Source organism: Populus alba, chromosome 7, assembly GCF_005239225.2.
Source record: "Populus alba chromosome 7, ASM523922v2, whole genome shotgun sequence".
NCBI lineage: Eukaryota > Viridiplantae > Streptophyta > Magnoliopsida > Malpighiales > Salicaceae > Populus > Populus alba.
The window spans coordinates 9,915,586-9,939,918 of record NC_133290.1 but is presented as its reverse complement, the minus strand read 5'-3'; the positions used below and the strand labels follow the sequence as shown (position 1 = coordinate 9,939,918).

At 32.9% G+C, this 24,333-nt stretch overlaps 2 protein-coding genes across 4 annotated transcripts; both read right to left on the bottom strand.

Moving 5' to 3' along the window:
• Window positions 1–1,762: 1,762 nt before the first annotated feature.
• On the bottom strand, window positions 1,763–7,529 carry LOC118049705 (uncharacterized). The gene is made up of 16 exons (XM_035059774.2): window positions 7,371–7,529; window positions 7,220–7,265; window positions 6,633–6,808; window positions 6,300–6,401; window positions 6,085–6,222; window positions 5,537–5,662; window positions 5,292–5,405; window positions 4,955–5,026; window positions 4,423–4,536; window positions 4,292–4,342; window positions 4,116–4,210; window positions 3,921–4,038; window positions 3,519–3,695; window positions 3,330–3,421; window positions 2,448–2,734; window positions 1,763–2,000 (listed from the first exon to the last, which is right to left on the bottom strand). Exons 1-16 carry the CDS (start codon window positions 7,401–7,403, stop codon window positions 1,969–1,971), a joined length of 1,773 nt encoding a protein of 590 aa, XP_034915665.1. The 5' UTR covers window positions 7,404–7,529; the 3' UTR covers window positions 1,763–1,968.
• A 3,254-nt stretch (window positions 7,530–10,783) lies between these two features.
• LOC118049704 (uncharacterized) lies at window positions 10,784–20,317 on the bottom strand. 3 transcript variants are annotated; one of them, XR_012170373.1, is made up of 15 exons: window positions 20,121–20,317; window positions 18,674–19,054; window positions 17,943–18,020; window positions 16,794–16,951; window positions 15,694–15,769; window positions 14,633–14,700; window positions 14,230–14,482; window positions 13,901–14,020; window positions 13,690–13,796; window positions 13,547–13,600; window positions 13,232–13,315; window positions 12,599–12,762; window positions 11,777–11,926; window positions 10,958–11,476; window positions 10,784–10,869 (listed from the first exon to the last, which is right to left on the bottom strand). XR_012170373.1 is itself a non-coding variant. In XM_035059770.2 (14 exons), exons 2-13 carry the CDS (start codon window positions 18,969–18,971, stop codon window positions 11,779–11,781), a joined length of 1,608 nt encoding a protein of 535 aa, XP_034915661.1. In that variant the 5' UTR covers window positions 18,972–19,054; window positions 20,121–20,317; the 3' UTR covers window positions 10,871–11,476; window positions 11,777–11,778. The 3 variants fall into 3 exon arrangements, 2 of the variants coding, with proteins under 2 accessions (XP_034915661.1, XP_034915662.1); XM_035059770.2 differs by lacking the exon at window positions 10,784–10,869 and having other exon boundaries at window positions 10,871–11,476; XM_035059771.2 differs by lacking the exon at window positions 10,784–10,869 and having other exon boundaries at window positions 10,871–11,476; window positions 18,674–19,049.
• Between the last annotated feature and the right edge of the window lie 4,016 nt (window positions 20,318–24,333).

The window sequence follows — 24,333 nt, the reverse complement described above, 5'->3', positions numbered from 1 at the left end:
GTGAGACCCGGTCAATTTTTTTTTATTTTAACTGTCATTAAACGACGTCGTTTTAAGCTTTCTAAAATGACAAAACGCTGAACGGCTGAAGACTAAAGAAAGACTGAAGAAGAATGAGGCAAAATCATTAAATCAATAACCTAATTCCTCTTTGAAACCCAGCTGAGGAGCTGAGGGGCAGGGGACGTCGACGTCTGACCATTGATCGCGAAAAAGGTTTGAATCTCCTTCTTTCACTCTTTGTTTTCTTTATTCTTGGCCGTTTTCTCATTTCTGGCATCAATTTCAATTTCAAAACTCTCAACTGATCTGCTACCATCGAGCCCAATCGCTGCCATCGATTTATTATTCGTTGATTCATTTGCAGCCCAGTCACCTCAGGTATGTTTCTGTAGCTCGATTTCTGTCTTTTCTTCTGCCAGTCAACTCAATTTTTCTAGCCCAATTTCAACTTCTGCCAAAAAAATAAGAACTCTGTTGTTTGCATGATGAATGTTGTTACTGGAAGTTGGATGCATGATCGCGATGAAGGTGAAGATGAACAGGTTCTGCAACCTAAAATTAAACGAAAACATAGTATTCAGCTTCGACCCCGTCACACTGTTGAAAGGCCAGAGGAGAAGTCTAGCAATGATGTGCAACGTGGAGATTCTTGTTTGTTGCCATTCCAAATGAATCATAAATATCAAGCACAGTTGAGGAGCGATACTGAAATGAAAGCATTAGTAGAGCCTAGTGGATTCAAGCACGATCAGATTGATTCTTTTTATATAATTTTTTTGGGTTGACCCAGTTAACCCGGGTCAACCCATCTGACCCGTGACTCGATCACTTGACCAAGTTAATGACCAGGTCGGGTTTCAAAACTATATTTTCAACTAACTTATTGTTGACAGATGATATAAAATAATGAGTCAACTTGGCTTAATTCAACAAACTCCTAACTCGGATCATAAAACAATAATAACTTATAAAATCCAATTGAATTTTATTTTTCAAAACCGTGCTAAAAATATTTTCTCAAATCCTCACTCCTATCTTATTAATTCTTACCTCTCTTGAGCTTTTGATCTTTCCTCTAGACCCTTTTTTTTTAAGAATTTCAATGACCGCCCTATGTCCAGGAATTAAAAAAACATAATTCAATCACAAACAAACTCAATATAAAAAAAAATTGAAAAAATAATAATAATAATAGACCAAAAAAAAAGACATAGGTTGAACCTTCCCCATCCGATGCATTTCAATTGCTCAAATCCAGTTCCATAACTAAATTGATATAAATTAATAAAATCTCATTTAATTTCACCAAACCATGATCAACCCGAGTGATTATTTTTCCAAAACGCCACGAGATTCAAAACAACGTCGAAAATCCAAATCAAAAGGAAAAATCAAGGAACCTAAGCCAGAAAAGAAGCTAAAGGACCAACATATATAAAAAGCTCCGTGTAGTGTTTTTTCTTTTTCTACAAAGAAAATGCCACAACTTTGTTTTTATTTGTAATTGTAGTCACTGTAATTGCCAAAGGCAGCATACACCAATGAATGCTTCAAAACCTAATGGTCAGGAACATGGTTGCACTGATCATAGATCCCTCACCTGTACAAATTCTTTCATTTGGCTTGCTGGATAATGAACGCTTGGCCGCCACACAAATACAATCATACGGCAGCACAGCACCGTTGTTACGAATTATAGCAGTCAATTCTAAATAATTTTGATAGAAATCGGGAACAAGAACAGATCAAGAAAACTATGTGAAAACTTGAAAATATGATAAATTTAGGCAACATAATTGCTTTAGTCATAATGGCCCTCGAGAGCTTGGCAAGAAAATAAACATCCCCTAAATAACGCTTGAAAACAAACGCAAAATATCTCTTCTACAATAGCACTACCAAAAATAATAATATTCGGAGGAGAGAAAAGGTGCAGAGATCCTTCGAAATCTTTATCTGCTTTACTCAGTCTTCATCATTAAATGTCTTCCTTTTTCCTGCATAGGAAAAAAACAAGTGGGGGTTTAGCAACATAACTTAAAATCTTAAGGCCTCTTTAGAGTTTCTGTTGAACAATCATTTCATTATTTTTTGAGAACTTATTTTTCTTCAAATTAATCTTTTCTTGTGTTTTTGAATGTTTTGATGTTGTGATGATAAAATTAACTTTTTTAACATAAAAAAGAAAACATTGTTGTGAGATATATTTTCAAGCCAAAAACATTTTAAAACACAGCATCTATCACTCCTAAATAGGCTTGGTGCATAAAATAATTGTCAAGCCAACATCCAAAGCTACAATTCATTATGAAAACATTATTCACGGCTAAGGACAACAGTGTTACCAAACACAATCCTCACTGCTACCACAGTGAATTTGCTAGTCTATCCCTAGAAACAGAACTTCAGTTCCTTCAGGTCAAAAAGGATTTATGAACAATTACCTGAAGCAGCTGAGGTCCCACTGGGTTTAAAAGGTGTCCCACGTCCTCGACCACCTCTGCCCCCACGTCCACTATCAAAACGACCCCCGCGTCCACTATCAAAACGGCCCCCGCGACCCCTACCACCACTGCCTCTGCCACGTCCTCGGCCACTGTCCCGACTGTCACGGTTATCACTCCTTGGTTTTGCTTCATCCACAGTTAAGGAGTATTCTCCAAGTTGACTTCCATTAAGCTCAAAAGCTTTGTTCAAAGCACCAGCATCATTAAATTCCAAGTAAGCCATCCTGAAATTGGTATCCAATTTAGAACATGGCATGACTCACTAAATCACAAGCCACTCGGTAAAATTAAAATAAGTGACAGAAACCTAGCCAACTATTAGAACACAACAAAAACCTTTAGATAGTACTTAAACATTAAGCACCCTCAATCATCCATCATAACCAGAATATTTACCTAGCAACATAACAAAAGTAGAGAACTTCTCAAAACACTTCTTTTGAAAAAAAATATGATTCCATTCCTCCCAACACCACTGGCTGGCAAAGGCGCAGAGCCTTGGCACAAGTCTCTATGGACAAATCAGATTATGTAAACTCACCATGTTTTAACGGAAAAAAACAGATCACATGTACATTAAGAAAGAGAATTGCTTAATTGTTTACCAGCAAAACTACTGAGATTATATGAATGGACAGCAATGATTCTCACCAAAGAAATCCACATTAAATTCATTCAACATTACCCAATTACAAAATATAAACAAAATAATTCTGAAAGAATCATTCAGAAGAATAATCACATGGCAGCAGTCAATCTACTGTAATCTTGCATATTAGGAAAAATGAATCTAGTAAAAGGAATAGAAGGGGAATGTACCCTTTAATGGCACCGGTATCATAATCAGTTGGAATAGATATCCTTTTAATCTCCCCACAAGAACCAAAATGCTCCTGGAGAGAGCTTCTAATCTGTAAAGATTTGGATTGAACACGCCATGAGAAATCCCCTAGAAATCTCAGGACCGCAAAAATGACCTTTAAAGTTACCAAAGTGGGAAATCATTACCTCATCCTCCCCAGCAGACTTGTCAAATCCCTTGACAAAAATGGTTTGGGATTGACCACTCCCTCCCTTCGGGAATGAGTTGCTATCTTTGCTGTATGGTGTATTTGAGCCCTTCTCGCGCGCCAAATCAAGTCTGACATCCCGGCCAAGTAAAGGTTTACCATTCAATTTTAGAGCCTGTTAAGGGAAAACAGAGAAAAAAATAAGGACATGAGTACAGTTATCAATGATTAGAAAATTTTGCAAGTTTCCCAATACAGTTACTAACGCAGAAAAAAAGAGTTAGATTCCCAAAAATAAAGCCTGTACTACAATAAAAAAATAAAGATTATACCATTTGAAAACAGCTCAGTGCCAGGGGACAACTGAATTTGAAAATGAAAAGAAATCATAAAACCTAACCTTCTGTGCTGCTTCAGCTGTGGTAAACTCAACATGGCCAAAGCCCCTAAACCTCTCATCTGCATCTAAGGCGAAGCGAACATCAGCAACTTCCCCAGCCCCTTTAAAGAAATTTTCCCTGCAGTAAAAACTTACACAGGTGAGAATTATGCAAAAATCATTCTAGATTTGCAAGAGGGTCGAAGATGAACATACACATCAGCACGTTCAACTTGAAATGATAGGTTTCCAACAAAAAGTGTCTTTGACCCAGTATTCTCTTGAGTAACTGGTGTAACAGGCGTCTTGGGCTGCATATAAAGAAATTTATTCAAAAGATGCACTACAAACTTAGTGCAAAAAACAAAAGTAAAGGCAAAATGTTGAATTACAGTTTTGACATCAGACTTTATATCAGCATCAACCATCTCTACATCAGTGCCCTGATCCAGGAAAAAAAACAAGTCATCAACACTCACAAGTGAGTAATAAAGCATGAATTAACTAATGGAAGCAACTTTACATTTTTCTTTGGAGTCTTTGCTGGCTTTTCATCTTCACTATCTTCCTCACTCTCTGAGCCATCACTGGAGCTCTCCTCTTCGCTGCTACTTTCCTTTTGAGCAGTTGCTTTTACCTGTGGCACACAAAATTATGGTTGTCGAATTGAAAGCAATGAAAAAAAAAAACTACAGAAAAACAACAGATCATAAGAGAATAAAACCACAAGAATCACCATAATATATATCATGTACGGTAATGATCCAGGAGCTTTTCAAAAGTGATTTTGGAATTAATGGTTCTTTTGGAGCTTTTCAATTATTTTGAAATTCCATTATCAATACCACTGAAAAGCACCCAAAAGAGCATCAACTTGATGCATTTCCAGCCCAAAAGAACTAAGGAAAAGTACCTGCAAACGCATTACCAAACAAGCCTAAAAGCTGATTGTGTTTCCCCAAGCAAAACACCTTCAGATTTGAACATGTGTAACTAATTCAGCATATGCACGTGTTTGTAAACATCTAAGCATGCACATGTTTATGCAAAATTACCTGTTTTGGTTCCTTTGTTTCAGTTACAGAGGATGGCTTTTTGGAAGCAACAGCTGCCTTTGCTGCAGGAGCCTGCAAGGAGAAAAAGGGAAAGATTTACTGCATGACAAAAACAGATCCACAGCAATCATGGTACAACAAAATAACATTCAATATGATTCTGAGAGAATTTATCTTTCCTACATGAAAAACTGGCTGTAATGACATGGATAAAGACAAGAAAATAAAAGCCACATTGTTTTATTAGTTTAACTGACCTACGGAAATGATAATATAACTTGTGGTTAAGAAGCAGCCAAATCCATATTTAAGATTCAAGAAGCATATATGGTAATACCTCATCTTCAGAAGAGGATTCGTCGGAATCAGAGTCATCATCACTTGAATCAGCTTTCTTCTGGGCAGCTGGTGCAGGAACCTTCTTAGGAGAAGAAGCCTTTGCAGATGCACCCTACATAAACAAATAGTAAAACAATTCAGTAGGTTTGCTAGCTGTTACCTCTTCTGCAGAATTGCTCAAATCTGTTAGAATTAAATATCCAACACATTCACATAGAGATTAGAAAAAAGTTAGAAGGGCACCTTATCATCATCAGTGGATTCACTATCATCAGAATCGCTTTCAGAGTCATCACTTAATTCAGCTTTTTTAATGGTAGCTGGTTGTGCAGGAACATTCTTAGGAGCAGAAGCCTTGGCGGGAATTTCCTACATAATTATTTAATCAATGTTCAACAAACAGTAACTCACTACAGATGAAATTACAAAGTTCAGGTAGGGAGGATGAGGAAGGCTAGTAAACCAGAAAGCTTGAAAACAAACACCAATGCTAAGGCAATCAGATAATATATTTCACTAACCAAAAATATCCTAGTAGTATGCCAATGGCCTTGGCTTAAGCTTCTATAGTTTTCTCCAAACACAGCATAAATTTTACAGCGAATTACTACCAAAGATTTGTATTCATTCAGATCCTATAAATCAGTATCTGAGTCAAAACTATCATTTGATTAACCAATTTTTGCAACAGATGCTATCAAGATATACTACAGTGAAGTCATTTTAGGATTTTTGTCCTGGATACATTGTAGTAATTTCTCTAGAATTTTGCAAAACATATTGATATTTACCTCATCATCAGAAGATTCATCCTCTGAAGAATCGGAACTGCTGCTGTCATCCTTTCCCTTCTTAGCAGCAGCACCATGGGAACCATTTTTTACAGCAATTGGCTCCTTCTTGGCAGGAGCAGCTTTCACAGGTGGCTCCTGAAATAAAAATTAAATTTAATTAACAAAAAGAGGGGGAAAAAAGCCTCTCAACTAAACTTTGCTCTAATGCTTACCTCATCAGATTCCAACTCGGATCCGGAGTCTGATTCAGAGTCACTGGATTCTTTGGCAGGTGGTTTAGTTGGCTTCACTGCCTTCTTTGGCAGAACCTTCACCTAATAATTACAAAAATTGTGAGCCAAATCCATACGTAAAGTAAAGCTTGTTCTAAATCATACATAATTACAAAATTGGGAACCCAAAATACATATATAACGCAAAATTTATTCAAAAAGAAAAAAATCAAACGCCCTATTTTCATCAAAAATTTGATTCAAAATTCACACATTACAAGCATTTAGACCATGAAAAACTGCATGAGAATTGTAAGTTAAATCTGTATATACCTCTTCTTCCTCTGATGAGGAGTCATCGGAATCACTGGACTCATGTTTCTTCTTTTTCAGGGTCTTAGTTTCAACCTTTGCCTTCTGGGTAGCCTGAGCTACTCCGTCATTTTTCTTCTGCTTTTTGGCACTCACAATCTTCTGCAATGCCTCTTCTGCTTCCCTCTTGTTATTACCTGCAAACACCACAGTTTCAAAGCAAAATTACACGTTAAACAGACAACAAATTTCAAATTTAACACAACAGCATGCAGATAAGTACAGCAAAAAATTCCATTTTCTCAAATTTAACCCCTGTATGCATAAACTCGTTGGTAAACGACAGATAAAAATTACACAAATCACGAGCTTCTGTTTTATTATCAAAGTTCTCAAATTCAGAAAATCGAGAACAGAAAAGAGCCCAAATCATTGTATAAAAAGAAAATATCCTTTCTACTAAGAGAAACACACAAAAATCACTTCAAAATCCCAATATATAAACCCGCGTTCCACAATCAAACCCTAAACAACGCATACCACACTAAACAAGTGGAAGATAACCACACAAAACCAGAACAGTGAAACCTCAAGTACAAACTTTTTACCTTTCTTCCCAGCCTTAGCAGGACTTACAGCAGGAGCTGCTTCAACCTACAAAAACAGCACAGGGCCCTATTAGACAAAACAAACATCAAAAGACTCTTTTTAAAAAAAAAACATCAAAGAATAGAAGAAGAAATAACGAAAGAATCATACTTTGGTAGCTGATTTCTTGCTAGACTTGCCCATTTTGCTTGAATAATTTTAGAGATAAAAATCTGAAGAACGGCTCTACAAAACCCTAGTTTTCCAGATATTTTGTAGGGTTTTGAGAGTGGTGAAGATTACAGGGAATGAAGAGTGTGTATTTATAGGCGTGTCAGGTGTGAGTAGGGGTTTGATTAGGGTTTATGACTGCCCGCCAGTGTATATTATGGTTCGGTGGAGTGACAGGTCTTTTTTAATTTTCACCGTTGGATTTAATGACTTTTGATTTGATGGCTCGAATTCGGAATTTTTGTAAATTCCTTAAAAGAATTTTGTTTATACATGGACTTTGGGAATAAACTAGTTTATCAGCCTACGTTTTTAGTCGAGTTAGGATAAATTTCCTTTAAAATATAAAAGAATAATATTTAGATTGTTAAAAAAAATATATTGATATTGTAATTAAATTCAATACAACATTTAAACTTGAAAAATTTCTATCCAATTTTTTGATTGATATTTAATTAGTTTGGTAACATTACAACTCGGGTTATGAATTCGATTGAATTTAATTAATTTTTTTATTTTACTATATGATAAAAAATATCAAGATTAATTTATTATCAATCAATATTAAAAAATAAAATTTAATAAAAACCTCACACTAAAAATAAAATTGACAAAAAAATATAAAAAATAACAAAAAAATCTCAACATAACTCTTTGATTTATATTTAGTCAACCTACCAAACCTGAAATTAAAGTTAAGAACTCCACTTAATCAATTTAATTTTTTATTTTATTATATAATAAAAATACAAAAAGTGATTTACCATCAACCTAATATTAAGGTAGCATTGGTTGTTGCCTGGAGGAAAAAAAAAAAAGATGGAGACAGAAAAGGATACATGAATAAAATATGTTTTATAATGATGTACAAGATAAAATGATTGTTTTTGTATCATATTTGGTTATAGCGGACAAGACATGAAAAAATATTTTTAACTATTAATATGTATTGTTATCAAACTTACATATTTTAAAAAAAATAATCAGATATTTTTCTACTTTAAGTTTATATTGATTGTTGAAATTAATAATATTATAATAAACCTAGTTATAAAATCAAGACTGACTTGACAGGTTAACTTAGGATTTAGACTGGTTCGGGTTTAAGAAAAAATAACAAAAAGGTTTACTCAACCTGACCCGATTAAAAACCCAGGTGAACTTTAGATAAAACACAAGTCGAAAATCCATTGATTTAAAAAAAAAATAGTTAAGATAAGGTTATTTTGATTATTTTTTAAAAACTTTTTGGGTCAGCCAGGTTGACCCTCTTAAACTTTACTTTAGACTGACTCTCAAGTTAAATTTTAAAACTATAATAATAACAACTTTTATTCGTATGTTAACTCAAGTTAACTTGTGTTGACCCTAATGAATCGTAACCTAAATCTTGCCCCAGTTAATCTCTGAGTTGGGTTTTAAAAACAACAGTAGTTCTTAAAATCACATGATCCTCTACCAAAATTCCTATGGAAGTTTCAACAAAATTCCTTATATATTTAAGATATCTCAAGTTATCAACAATCATTTGTATACTTTTAAGACCAAAACTCTATAAAAATAAGAAAAAAAAAATCATAAACTCAAAAGAAAAGATCTAGGAGGGTAAGAAAACTAATAAACTAGATATTATAAATGAAAAAGATTATATCCAAGACATAAATCCTCAATATGGATTATTGAAAGGAAAGTATTGAAAAAAAAAAAGAATAAAAAATGATACAGCTATTGATAAAATCCTTCGAAAAACCCTCAAAACCCTAGAAAGAGAGTAGAAAAAAAATGTTTTATTTAACTCTATTGATTAATTTTCATTCTAAAGGTAATATTTTTTTTATAAATAAATCCGCAATTGAAAGTAAATTTTTTTATCATTATAATTTTTTTAATATCCAGCCCATGTTTGCTAACAAGATTTTTTAAAATTATTTTTAGAAAAATTATCTTGACCTTTCTATAATTTAGTTATTTTTTTATTTTATCTCTTCATTCAAAGATTACAGTTAATATATTGGGTCAACACAATTTTTAAATTTAAACAAAAATAAATAAATATATCCTTATATATAATATAACATAAATAATTAAAATATGCTCTTCATAGAAAACCCTAAATAGATTTCATAATCTAATTGATTTCTTCTCTCCTCTTTGTCACAAAACCTCACAAAAATCAAAATCTAATCTTATGTATTTAATTGATTTGTTTTCTCTTCACTTATGATGCAATTTTGATTAGATTGCAAGTTGTAAATCAAGTATTCTTGTTTTTTTTTTTAAAAAAAAAAAATCCATATTGATTTCAAAACCTGTTTTTTCCCTTTAAAAACTTCAAGAATTGCTCCATTGAACCTTTTGTCTTTTCCACTCATATGAAACCCAAGCAGTATAGTTTGAAATCCGGCCCTGCCTGGCGGGTCAATCTAAAACCCGGTCGATCTAGGGCTGGAACCGGGTCAGGTTGAAGAAAAAATAAATGAAGAAAAAACTCGATGTGACCCAACCACAAACCAGTTGACTTTTTTTTTTTTTTTTTTACTAAAAAAAATATTGTTTTGATTTTTTTTAAAAAAAAATTTAACCCAGCCGACTTAGTGACCCAATCAAGATCTAGAACCCGAGCCTTGAACCAGGCCAGGCTTAAAACTATGCCAAAGCAGTACTTACAAAATACTTGCCACAAAAATTTGATATTCTTAACTAGAGTTTGAGAACAAGAGTAAGGCCTTTTTGTTTTTAAGTTCACACACCATATGAGAGAGAGGAGGATGGACTGTAGAGATGCGTGGTTGTTGCTTGTGTGAGATTGCTGGTGTGGTTTTGATTTGGAAGAGATAAGAACTAATCGGTGATAATAGTTGTCGAAGGAGGAATAGACAATGTGCAGTGGTTGTGTTGGTTTGTAGGGATTGTTGATCTTCGTGGAGGAGATGGGTTTAGTTTTGATTGGCTGCAGTCTCATTGGGCATGAGATGTTTCGCCGAAGATGGTGGATGTGGCTTGGTTGCTGGCTAGACAGTGGTGGTCGGTGGTAGAGAAAGAAAAAAGGAAGAAGAGTGATCAGGGTTTCAGAGAAGAGATAACAAGTTTGTAATTTTATAAATGTAACACTAAATGTCTCCTTAGTTTGAAATGTAATAAAAATCTTATAAATTATTTAAATTATTTTGTTAATTTTTTTAGTAAAGATATAAAGTGTCATACAGTTTAAAAAACCACTTTGACTCTGAATGTAAATCATAATTTCTAAAAAAATCACAAGAAAGTAAAAGGATGATAATGTAATTTTTCCTCTTTTTTTCTTACACCAGCCACATCAATACCCATTAAGCATTCTTACCTGGTGAGCCAGATTAGACAAATACCATCTTCATACTCAAAGCCGGAGAAGGCATAGGCAACAACGCAACAAATAAAGCGACCCAAGAATCCCACAAGTCTGTAGCAAATCGTTCCCACTCTCAGATAAATGACTTCTTCATTGTCACCAAGAAAAAAAAGAAAAAAACCATGGAAGGAAAAGAGACCTTAATAATGTAGTGTTCATCTTCCTGAATTCTTATTGCTAAAAGGCCTCTCATTACATTCAGCACATTTCATATCAGTTCTGCTTTCTGATTTCACAATTCTTTGCTGCTATTTGCACTGGCCTGTCACTCCACAAATACAGCCCCCCTGGTCCAAAAGATTCATGCATATGCGAGCATGAACTGAGAAGTTATTATGGTTCTAAAGAATAAAGCAATATTAGGAGACAAAAACTAGACATTGATTGTTCACACACATTACTGACTCGAGGGGCTCAAAATGGGAAGCCTCGAGAGTTTGGATGCCCCAAATCTGGCAATGTGAACGCATCTTCTAGGAAAGAGTTTTATGGATATTTTGTGTGCATGCAAACAACAAAGCTTTGCCCAGCTTTTAGTTCCGTGAGGAACTCGCCATAAGTTGTAACTGAGTAGGAACAACCCGATTCTTCTTGTCACCTTTGTTTCTAAATTAGCTCCGGAGTCAATAGCCAATCAAACAACTTCAAATATCAAATCCTGAAAAAAGATCCAGAAGCCCACATTAACTGAAATTTGATATTAAAGCACTGTTTGAGGGACATCTTAAGTAAGCATATGAATTTTCTGTCCATGACTCTAAAAAGATGTCAAAGAACAGCTGATAGTTGTTGGTGAACTGTAGAAAAGAGAGTCAATTTCACATAAATGATGATTTCAAAGAAAATTCAGTTTGACACCAGCCTACTTAATTCAACCAGTTTTGCAAAGAATTAATTCATTTCATCATAACATGACCAAGGTAAAAATTAATTATTTAAATCCAAAATTCCAGTATACCTTCAAGTACGAACCCACAAAGGTTCTAAGGAAAAACCCTTCTCATTTCGGGAATGGGCAGCTGAAGCCCTAGGTGGGGGTGCATGCACTGTTATAGGAAGAACCCACTCACTTTTGTCTCTACCTTCTATCAGAAGAGGATGCTCATATCTGAGTATGGAAGGTCAAGAGAGTTAAGGAACAGAGATAAGTAAATATAATCAAAACTGAAGAGCTAATAATCATATGAAATCACACATCAATCAAAATAGCTAAAAGCAAGATTTTTCACGTATTAACACAAATGAGCAGTAATTTTACACTTATAGATGCAATGTCTAGTCATCTAAGTGTCCTCAAAGAAGTGATCGCAAGCTCATTCACCAGCCTTCAACCTTCAAGACCTTAATCCAACTAGCTGACACAACAGAATTGCCTTTAAAACATTGGTTATCTCTTTTTCAATTGCAAATAATTTTATTGTTGATGATTCCAACTTCCATTCAATGAATTTTCATGCTTTTTAGTAAGAACAATTTCATGATTATGATATCGCCAAAATCTGATATGAAGTTTTTTCCTCCAATCTACATTTTTGTAGTCCTTCCCTTCTGCTCTTTTTTTTTTTTTTTTTTGGAGTCAACTTGTCATCTCAAGTTAGCAACTAAGAGTCATTCAAAACTGAGCTATGAAACCCAAGATAGAATAAATAGCAGCCAGAAAAGAGAAAAAAGAAGAAGAAAGAATATTAGTCTACAGTTCATTCTTTGCCACCAGCATACAACAATTTGCATTACCAAGTGTAGTATCTATGCTATATAAGTAAAGACCATATGGGAATACCTTGTCCAGTCCACATTTTTTGGGGTGGTAAAAAATTCAAATCGTAGAACCCATTGCACAGAGACATGGGGTGTGGAAAAGGACATAGGCCCATCCATGGGAATTGAAAACAGGAAGCTCGTCTGCACCAAATCTGCAACAACCTCATGATGATCGCTTTGAACCTACAAGAATCATTCAACCAACATGCCAGCTAATTTTTTTTTCAGAATGTTCATATTCAGTTAAGATAGTCAGATTAACACTGGATTCCCCAGAAAAGAAACGAACTCAATAAATATCTTTTAGTGTTCCATAGTAACTGTTTGGTAATGCTGCTTTTCCTTCATATACACAACAAATATGTACATGCACACCAGAAGACAGATATGAAAAACATCATTTGCTATTACAAAATTCCATTCGGAATAACTTGACTCTTTCTATGGCTTGTCTCAAGTTGCTGAGCACAATAACTCAGGTTGTTAAGTTAGAATAGTGACCACTCATAGATAAATTTCGAGGGCATTTTTTACAGTGATATATATGGACAAAGGATGAGTCTTAATTTATTTTATTTTGCAAAATAAGTACATCTATGATACATCAACCTCAATCAAGCAAAGCCATATTGCATCAAATTCTATGATTTACCTTAGTAATGGTCGGGGAGTTCTTGCGAGAAGGATGAATATAACGTCGACTTACAGTCTCTGAAGTTTCCAATGTTATTGAAACCTGCAAGACACCAATCCTCAAGTCAACTTCACAACCATTAGATCATTGGTAGTTTACAATGGGAGATTTTTCCAAATAACTGATCCATCCAGCAGTGGATGGTAGGTAATGTATGCATTGACTGGCAGTAATGTGCACTGGAGGGATCAGTTTGCTCTGGAAATACCATTTCCCTTTCACTACATGCTATACATGCAACTGACTATTCTATTGCTTGTTATATGCAGTTACCTCAAGACATTTCTTGGCTCCTTCTTCGTGAAAAAACGTAAGAGTTCCACCTATCTGTTACTGAAACAGGTAAATAAAACGAAGGGGAAACAGGGGAGGGGGGGGGGAGCTGAAAGGAAATAGATCTTTGCAACTGACGTTACCATATCACTGAAGTAATAAGTGGAGTCTGAGTTCCTAGGGGAAAATCTCAACAGAACATGGTCATCCATCCTGATATTGTAAGACCTCCCACGAATAAAGCCTTCTGCTGCAGGAAATGTTTGTAGCAAATAAGTTTACAGGTATAACATGTAGCAATGAATTGTAGAGTATTTAGGATACTTAGAAGGAGAAGAAGGTTTGATAATTTACATGCTGCAGGTTCATTGTTTACAGATACAGTTCCTGGTGTATAAGATACCCCTGCCATGTCATCTCTAAGCTGCTGGCTTGGAAAGACCATAGCTGATGACTTATCAGGTTCTGCCATATCTGTTAAGAGATAATTTACAGTTCAGAAAGCCTTTTTTATGACTAACAGATAGCAGAAGTCTTGGTTATTTCAACAGGCAAGCTGAACAAATTGCAAAGGAAAGTTTCATTATCATCCAACCAACTTTTATCTGAACTAAGAAATGTAAAGTGCAGCACATTTAATCATGTGCAGCACATATAATCATCAATGTAGCCTCATGACTCACCTGCACCAGAGTCATACAAAACCTCAGCCGCGGACAGCCGAGGAAGTGCCAGAGTTGATAAACTTTTGCGTCCTCCTTCAGTAAATGAAGCATCCTTATTTGAAGACCTTGCCACAGATTGCAGGGACAGAGAACTTCCAAATGTCTTGTGTATACTTTCTCTATTGGGATTGTAGGAAGAAACAGATGAGATTTCATCCCTTAAGCTTTCATGCCCTTCCTCAACTCCATCATCTAAATCATTTGCTCTGGCCTGTGAAGATCAATGGAATGACTAAATTTTGACAGCAGCTTTCAAAAGTGAATGATGTTAAGATGGCTCCAGTGGAATACATAAAAACACAAACATAAATGCTACATATAGCACAAGCAATGAAAATAAACAGAACAACAGACTGACTACCCATTCATTGTCTCCATCCATCTCTTTCCAGTATATATCCAATTGAATGGTTGTAGGAGGAACAATCCCTGAAACATCGAAGTAAGAAATGTATTCATGTAAATGTTTCAATAGATATTAAATAAATTAGATTCAGAAAATCTTATCAGCATGCAATTTGTATGCACTATTTTTCAATTTCAGCCAAGGTTGGGGGCTACTGTAGTTTTTCACTTTTTCACATTTAGCAGTATAAGTGTAACAAATCAAAATCCACTTGGAGCTGCCAGAAGTTTTCTGGAAAGCGTTTTCACAGTAATTAAGAGTTGAAGTCTCTGACAAGAATGGACTTCAAGTTTTTGGGCATGCAATTTTGATCTTTTATAATAAGAACAAGAATTTCCAGCAACCCTTGGCTGTAAGATTACCTACTCCCTAATCTGTGGCAGTTTCTCTTGTCACCATTTTGCATGGCATTAATTGCTTCATAAATTTTGGTCAACAAAACTCTCTTATTCTACCATTATATTACTCTTGCACCTCCTCATGGTTTTTAAAAGGAAAACTTACCATCTTTTGCTACACTATAATGATTTTGATTCCCTAAACTTTTGTAAGCAATAAATTTGTCCAACACACGGTGGACTGAGAAACTGCACGTGTTGGGTACTATGTCCTACTGACAAGGTTTGTAGGAAAATTTGTGTTCTTACGACAATTAAGTCAGTTTTTCCTTGTACAATTCTGGTTCAGCAGCTAGGCAGCTTGTGTTGTCAATAAACACAAGTCTGTCATATTGTCCAAGGTTGCATTTTCTCCAGTTGAAAGTCTCAGACCCTAGAAAGGATAACATCACTTTCTTTTCCGATTAATTCTTAATTTCCTAAATATAGTACCCTGAAACCATATGGCACAATGATAGCAATTATTCCTCTCTTTCCCTTATTCTTTTAATTCCCTGGAATCTACGTGCTGAACTAAAGATTTGCAATTTTTTATCCCACATTTTACAATCATCCTACATCACCAAAGCGTTGGTATTTGTTCAAAACCCAGAGTAAGGGGATCTGAAAACTACTCACCATCACTTTGACCTTCTTCCACTATTAGGCCATTGCCTTTCTGAGCCACCCATATTTGTAACGGAATACGATCTTCCTGCCAGGATTTAAATTATAATTGCATGAGAACACATACGAAGAAAAATTACAATAAGCCAAGGACTTCAATATACAATCTTAGTGTTTTCTGCTATCACATAAAATGGGGAACAAACATAAATTCACACAATTGCTAATGTTTTTCTTTGGTGCAGCAACACACAATTGTTGACTAGAAATGGCAAGATCAGAAAGTTGTCTTCAAGATCAGTCAAAATGCATTCGCCATTGTGTAAAAGATGTAGTATAGTACAAGCTTATGGTCATTGTTTATTTATGCTGGAGGCAGTAAAGTTTTAGTGGATGACTGGACCATAGGAGCTCAACATTGATTGGCTATTGTCACAAAGTAAAACAGTTTCATTGATGGGATTTCTTTTAACATGATAACTACAGCATTGTTGACAGAAAACTCCAGGAGACTTTAATCAGAAAGGCAGGATAAAAACACTTGATAAGCAATATCCCATGTATAAAGCCCAATCTCAAATTGCAACATCCTCTATTCACTTGAAACTAAAACTTCAACTTATGCAACACATGCCAAATATGATCCATGTATCACATGGAAAAAGTTTTTTGCAAGTTAATCATCATGCATGATGCAACAGATGTTATGTAGAATACCCAATATTTAGCCTCTAGCTATCAACATGGAGAGCAATACACGTGCTTAAACCTTGGTTGCAGCAGTTTTTTGACTGTCAAGGAAGTATCAAATCAATCGGTGAAAATAAAAAATGATTCATTGCTGCTACTAATTCACCAGCTACAACAGAGTATTGCAACAATTAAATCTCACTAACAAAAAAAATATGAAATATGCACACCTCCAAAAGGCAAATGTAGGAACTCATAATATGCTAACCAACAGTTATCATTGTGAAGTTCGGAAGACTTCAAATAATTTCGAATTTTTGATAACTTAAAAACAGGCAACACTGCAAGCTAATAAAACAACTAATAAAAGATAAACTTTTCAAGAACCTTAAAAAGCAGTTACAATATTTAAGCAGACCAACCAGTTGAATAAGATCTTTTGATGACTCTCTATGAGAGTTAGTATTGTCCAGCATCAGCTGTTGTCCAGATAATGTACTCTCAACATAGTATATATAGCGAATAGTAGCACCCCTGTATGATGGCGGTATAATGCTAGGCAGCAAGGTTCGTACCACATCTGTAGATTGCACCAAGTGATTCGTTGAATCAACTAGAATCAATTACATGGAGTTAAATAAGCATGAAACACAAACTTTATGCATGTAGATACCCACAATACATCAAAATTCATTGAACTTGTATTATGGTAGTTGTTGTGCAAAATCCTTCATTGTATGCTCATGCTAACATCTGTCATTTATGTAGAGTAAGCAAAACTAATGCAAGTATAACTATAAAAAACAACTTATATGCTCTCAGTCATATATGTCCCCAGGAGAAGGCAAATGAATACCAGTTGTGTTTGGTATGTGGGGAAAGGGGGTGAAAAATTACTTTTCTCATGTTTAGCACACAATTGTTGCGAGGGGGAAAAGTCAAGGAGGATTAACCTTTAACCCCAAAAGTGGGGGATAAGCATTTCACTCCAAGCATCAAGGGTAAAACTTACCCTCCTAAAAACTCAAACTCATTGTCATCATTTATTAATGCATACGTCCTATCTAACAATACTTTTATCATATTTTAAATGATTAATCCATCCACTTTAAAGTGTGAGACCCATTAATGTTATTTATAAATCTAATTTATTAAGTATGTATCTATTACCCATAATTTTTTCATCTCCCACCAAACATACTTTTAACATTTCATCCCTAACACTTTTTACACCATTAACATTTCACCCTTAAATCTTACTCCCTTAACATTTCCCCTCCAAAATTTCCACCCCATACCAAACACAACTTAAATGCTATTTATAAAATATAAATAAATAAATACTGATCGTTCAAGTTCAACATTGAAAGACCACAAAAACCATCAACCATACAATCAACTTCATGAGTCTGTTTTATTCTGTTCAAAAGATAAACTAAGAAATAGCAATTGAAAATGTCAAAATACAGGAAGGATAAATAACCATGTAGGTGTAACATATGTAAAATTAGATAAGCTTTCACATATGGGTGTCGAGAGATAACATAACATTAAATCAGACCAGATCTTACATGTTTTAGTCGCACCAGAGGACACAATCTGATTTGAAACTATTGTTGACGTAGAGCATTCCATGAAAACATGTTCCCCTGAAAGAGGTCAATAAAAAGTATCACCACTAAAATAACTGAAAATGAGAATGAGAAAGTACTGCAGCAAAAGAGTTATTTCAGAGGTCTCTTTTCATTTTTGTTTCTGCTAACAACACTTCTATCGATCTCACAACTCTGGACACACAAAAATCCCCAAAAATTAGTGGTTACTGGTGTCAGTATTATTTCATGGGATGGAGGGAAAGACAAATATATTCTGGTAGGGATGATTGAAAATCATTCAAGTTAGCAACTGAAAGTAAATATTTTGACAAACCCCTTCAGATTTTTCCATTCCTATAAAAAAAAATTCGTTTAGTTTACTTGGCAGTAACCAATCTTGAGGCATCATATATTCAGAGGGAAGTATAACCAGCATGATAGATGGAATAATTTGTTAGATTAAAAGGAGGAACAAAGGACAAATAAGAAAAATCACAAGTACATTTGTTTCAAGCCCCTCTTCTCCCTTAAAAACACATTGTATTAACTCTTGTTTATTCCTGAGGCAATTTTGTCTTCTCATAAAGGAAACACCAGACATACAGATTCAATAACACCAATGAAAAAGATTGGAATATAGTTCAATGAACTGGTGAATTAACTAAACCATTAAATGTAGACAACCCTTGTAGAAACACAATACAAACCTCTCCTCTGTTTGGATCCAGGCAAAGGCTTCTGAGTGGCGAACCATTGATTGTCCAACTTCTGAATACCTCTAATTGCAAAACCAAGCTTTTCAATTAACAGAGAAGACATAACATCTTCACTGGCACCATCTTTGGGGTTGGATATCTCAATCGTAACAAGAATGGAATCACCAGGTCTATACACATCTTTATCTGTTTGCACTTTTAGTGTTGGCGCAAGCTCATCCTTCTGACCATCCGAAGAATTATCAACCTTTCTAGAACCCCCACTCCCAAAAAAAGCCAACATTTGCATCCAGGTATTGTTGTTCAGTTCTTGTTATTGATTAGTGGGCGCAAGATGAATAAATACGAATGCAATGTCAACATTATTCTGCACTAAAAAAGGTAAAGTTATCATAAATTTCAGTTGTGAGCACCCAAAAAATCTCTAGATAGCAAAAGGATAATATACTGCAGAGCTAAACTTAGTTATTTCACTAAATTCAGTTGAAAAAATTAGGAAATTTTGTGCACGCACACACAGAGAATTCCAATTTTCTTTATTGATTTCCCTCCACTTTCCAAGAAAGTAAACCAAAAACTATGTATGGAATGCTACTTTACAAATGCAACTCTACTAACATGAACCAAAACTTAACTGGTAAGAAAAAATGAGTTTAATTTTTAGTGAGCACAGAACAAAACAACAAGGACACCTATAATTTTCTTTTGAGTTCGAATTCTATTATACTATCCTAGGAACCAAAGAAAAAGCAAGAACTTCCATAGTAAACATAATTATAGGAAAAAGCAAGAAAAAGCAAGAGCTAGAAAGGAAAATTGATTACTAATATATATATTACTACTATTACCACCAGTATAAGCTTTCCATAGTAAACATAATTACAAGATCATATCATTCCCCTCTATCCCGCTTGCTTTTCTTTCACTTTATCAGAATCCAAACAGAAAATAAAACCCGCAATGCCGATCCATCTACGCAGAAATTCTACTAAAATTCACATCATCAAATCTATAAGGCTAAAACTCAGCTTGTGACTGTAAAACTAGTTGAACATTCAAGATCACATTAAATCTCACACACATGGATAGTAAATTCTGCTTGATTTTCCTTCACTTTCTCGGTATCAGAAAGGAAAATAAGAACTCCAATGTTGATCTATCAATGCAGAAAATCTACTGAAATTCACCTACTCGCAAGTACAAGGCTAGATTCGGCTTAGGGGAGTAAGTTTAGTGCTCTCTCGGATGCAACGATTTTCGTTCATTTTTTAGGAACCCAAACAGAAATCACAAGAAAACAAAATTGCAATGCTAAACTATATTCGATAAAATTCGGGTTTTGAGAGAGCGAGCGCAAACCAAGTCGTTTTGATATCAGATTCATATTTTCTCGGGAACCAAGCAGGAAATTGAAAATAATAGAAGAAGTGAAGATTACCATAGATCATACGAAGATCAGGTTTTGTGAGAAGAAACGATTATGTTATGAATTCAAAGGTGTAGATCGAGGCTGCTTCGTCCGGATCGTAAAATAGAGAAAAAAAGAAATCGATCAATTTTTTGGTGAATCTACTCCTGCAATATGGTAAAAAAGAATTAGCCAAGTTAAATATAGTGGTACCTGTAGATTCAGAAATAGTTCGTTTCGATTTCTGCAGTTAAAATGTTTTCTAAATACATGTTTGTTTTTACATTAAAAAAAAATAAAAAAATTAAATTTAAATTATTTTTTATATTTTCATATTATTTTAATATTCAAATTTTAAAAAACATATTATTTTAATATATTTTTAAATATATTTTTTTAAAAAATTACATGTTCTTGAAACAATACAAATTATAGTATTTATAGTGGTGTTGAATTGAAATTGAAATTGAAATATGTTGAAAGGTTTTTTTGTTTTTGTATTTTAAAAGTGTTTTTAAAAATAATTTAAAATTTTTATTTTTTTCTTTACTTCAAATTAATATTTTTCTGTGTTTTCAGATTATTTTGATGTGTTAATGTTAAAAATAATTTTTTAAAAATAAAAAAAATTATTTTAATATATTTTCAAATAAAAAATCACTTTAAAAAATTATTATTATCATATTTTTAAATATAATTTTGAATTTTAATTTTTTAATAATTTTATTTAATAAGACATAATAATAAGCTTCAGAAATGAGATAATAACGAGTTTTTTTTTTCAAGGATTGTTATGAACAATTATAAAGACATTTGAATAAAATTTTAAGATATTAAGACTAATGCCCCATAATGTATAAGCCTTGAGATTTGATTTATTATTTGAAATTTGTTGTTGGTTGAAAACTAAAGTAGATGGTTATTATTGGTAAATCTTAAACTGGATAGTTTTTGTAATTTCTTTGAAAACTAAAGAAGATGGTTATTATTGGTAAATGAATTTATAAGAGTTAAAATATAGTTCATCCAAGAAATTTTGTTATAGTATTAAGGCAATTAAACACTTTTGTTATAGTATTAAGGCAATTAAACACATCAGAGAATAAATAAATTAGGTGTAACACTAAATTTAATAAATTACTTTGAGTAAATACAATAACCAATAATATAATTAAAGTATTTAAAATAAAAAAAAGACTAAAAAGAATTTGCAAACTTGTTTCTAAGGTGATTCAGCAAGTTTTTATTCACACCTTAAATGTCAAACCATACTTGAGTATTGTATATTTTTTACTAGTCCAAATTCAAGAGCACAATAACCACTTGAATTCACACCAAACTTTTCACACCACTTCAAAAAAATCTCTTCTTCAAGATTTTTTTTTAAGAAATTTTATCACCAATACCAAGAATTTTTATCTAATTCTCAAAGGTTTATAAGAATGATTTTATTTTTCACAACTCTTTTAATAAAATGGATAATACAATTTAAATTATAATATTTATATAATTCACAAATATAGCACTTATAGGATTTGAAGGTGTTAAAGTGTTGGGAGAGTAAGATTGAATACTTTTATGCTAAAACATGAAGGTTTAATAGCATAAATTAGAGTATAATCAGGAATTAATAACTTTGTAGTTGTTTTACTCCTAGAATAGTTTATATATTATATATATATTTGGATTTTCTTGTTAATTTTGCAATTAGAAATAACACAAATTAAAGTATGATCATGGATTAATGATTTTGGAGTTTTGTTCTTAGAATAGCTTGTATATGTTGTATATATGGATTCTCTTGTTAATTCTGCAATTAGACATATATAAGAAAAACTAGATGTTTATAGCCATTATAATTTAGTGACTTTATCTTCTACCCTAACACATAGGGAATAAATTAAAATGATAATATTTTTTTAGACCTAAAACATTAATATTTGAATGGGATCAAAATAAAAAAAAAAATCAAGAAATTCAAGGAGCACATCGTACTTTTATGCGTCCATGTTACAAGAAAAAATACATTGTGGATGAACAGTCAATCAACACTACAATACGTCTGAGGCCTAGTGTTTTTGTTATAGAATAGACTAGTTATATGCTCCGTGCGATGCCGCGGGTCAATTATTTTTTGCATTTAAAAAATAATCAAGATCTAAAAGTGTTAGGTTTTTTTGCAAAGTTATACTCAAAAGTCTTAGGTTTGGTTGCAATGTCCTGACCCAAGAATAATATTTATAATATTAATAATAACATTAAACTTGGGTTAACCCTTAACATAAAAGTGCCTGGACTGCAATACCAGACCCAATAGCATTGGACGTGAATCTGGCTGCAAGGTCGTGTCATTAAAGTGTGATAATTAAATAGATTAGTTAAAAAGAAAAAAACAAAGAAAAAAAACCAACATGAAGAAAAAAACTAATGAAGAAAAAGAAAAAAAAATATGAATTAATTGGGTTAACCCTTCAAATCAGGTTAACCCGTCATACCTTGAATTTGCATCGTGAAAGTTTGATAATTAAAAAGGAAAAAAACAAATTAATGGGTTAACCCAGAATTAACTGGGCTAACTCGTTAAACCGGGTTAACTTGTCAAACCCGGAATCTGTGTCATGAAAGTTTGATAACTAAATAGAAAAAAAAATTAACATCAACAATTTAAATTAAACGAAAAAAAAATAATTTAAAAGAAAAAAAAAAAAAAAAAAAATTACAGATTAACTCGTCAAACCAAGTTAAACCCTGGATTCGTGTCATGAATGTCTGGTAACTAAATAAAAAAAAAAAAGTGAACATTAATAAACTGAACTAAATGAAAAAAATTAATTAAAAATAAAAAAAATCAGGGTTAACTCGTTAAATCATGTTAACCCGTTAAACCCAGGATCTGTGTCATGAAAGTCTGATAACTAAATCAAAAAAATTTAATATTAACAAACTAAATTAAACAAAAAAATTTATGAAAATAAAAATAAATAAAAAAATTGACGGGTCAACCGAGAATTAATTGGGTTCACCCGTGAAACCAAATTAACCCGTGAAAATCGAGATATGTGTCTTGAAGGTCTAATAACTAAATAGAAAGAAATTCAACATTAACAAACTAAACTAAACGAAAAAAAATTAATTAAAAAGAATAAAAAGCAAAAAAAAATAAATTCTAGGTTAACTTGTCAAATCAGGTTAACCCGTTAAATCTGGAAAACGTGTGTCATGAAAGTCTAATAACTAAATAGAAAGAAATTTAATATTAACAAACTAAACTAAACGAAAAAAATTAATTAAAAAAAAATTAGGTTAACCCGTTAAATCCGGAAAATGTGTCATAAAAATTTGATGACTAAATAAAAAAATTTAACATTAATAAACTAAATTAAACAAAAAAATTTTGTTAAAAAAAAAAAAAACAAAGAAAGAAGCAAAAAAAATAAATTCTCAAAAGGCATAAAAAAACAGCTAAAAAAAAAAGACAACTTAAAAAAAAAAAAAAAACGTTAAGCAATAAGGATAGTGTTTTACTGTGAACTGCACTGCACTGTGCAGTCCACAGTAAAATACTGATCCCTTTTAGTTATTTATAATTTTATAACATGATCAAGGCCAAAACCACTCACAAAACCACTCACATGAAGCCCCTCTCTGTAAGAGAAACTCATTGACATGATCACCATCTTTTTAACGAAGGACCTAAATTTTTTCTTTTTTCTTTTTTTCTTTCTTTTTGATGACTCTCTTCATATTCCAACACATGGGGATTTGATCACAATAAAAATGAAGTTTTGAACCAAAATATTAATATTTGAAATTAATGGGATAAAAAAAACTTAGGGACTATACTGTACTTTTCTATTCCAAGCTACTGGAAAAATGCATTGTGGGTGAACAGTCAATCCACATTATACTAATTTAGGTGCACAATATTTTTTGCTAGAAGAAAGAATAGATCTAATTTAGTTGTTTCTTGTAATCTTACAACCATTATAGTGGATTTTAATCAACTCAGCTCTTATATTAGTGTAGCAAGTGCTCGTATCTTAGTTATCCAAACTTCTTTATATAAATATTTAATTTATAATAATATAGTATAGTTTATATTGAAAACATATTTTATAATGAACAAATAAATAATAAGAATAATATATAAAGTTGAATTGAGTCACTCATCATAAAGTTTAAGTCTTTTTATATATATAGAATTTCAAACTCAACTATCAAATCTAATACGACATCAGAACTT

Excerpts from the sequence above, each read along its gene's own strand:
- LOC118049705 (XM_035059774.2), bottom strand. The coding sequence starts at position 7,403 with ATGGGCAAGTCTAGCAAGAAATCAGCTACCAAA. Across the intron at positions 6,402-6,632 it reads CCTCATCAGAGGAAGAAGAG|GTGAAGGTTCTGCCAAAGAA; the intron begins GTATATACAGAT and ends TGTAATTATTAG. Across the intron at positions 4,537-4,954 it reads AAACAAAGGAACCAAAACAG|GTAAAAGCAACTGCTCAAAA; the intron begins GTAATTTTGCAT and ends TGTGTGCCACAG.
- LOC118049704 (XM_035059770.2), bottom strand. The coding sequence starts at position 18,971 with ATGCAAATGTTGGCTTTTTTTGGGAGTGGGGGTTCTAGAAAGGTTGAT. Across the intron at positions 13,797-13,900 it reads AAACAATGAACCTGCAGCAT|CAGAAGGCTTTATTCGTGGG; the intron begins GTAAATTATCAA and ends CATTTCCTGCAG. Across the intron at positions 12,763-13,231 it reads ACTCCCCGACCATTACTAAG|GTTCAAAGCGATCATCATGA; the intron begins GTAAATCATAGA and ends TGATTCTTGTAG.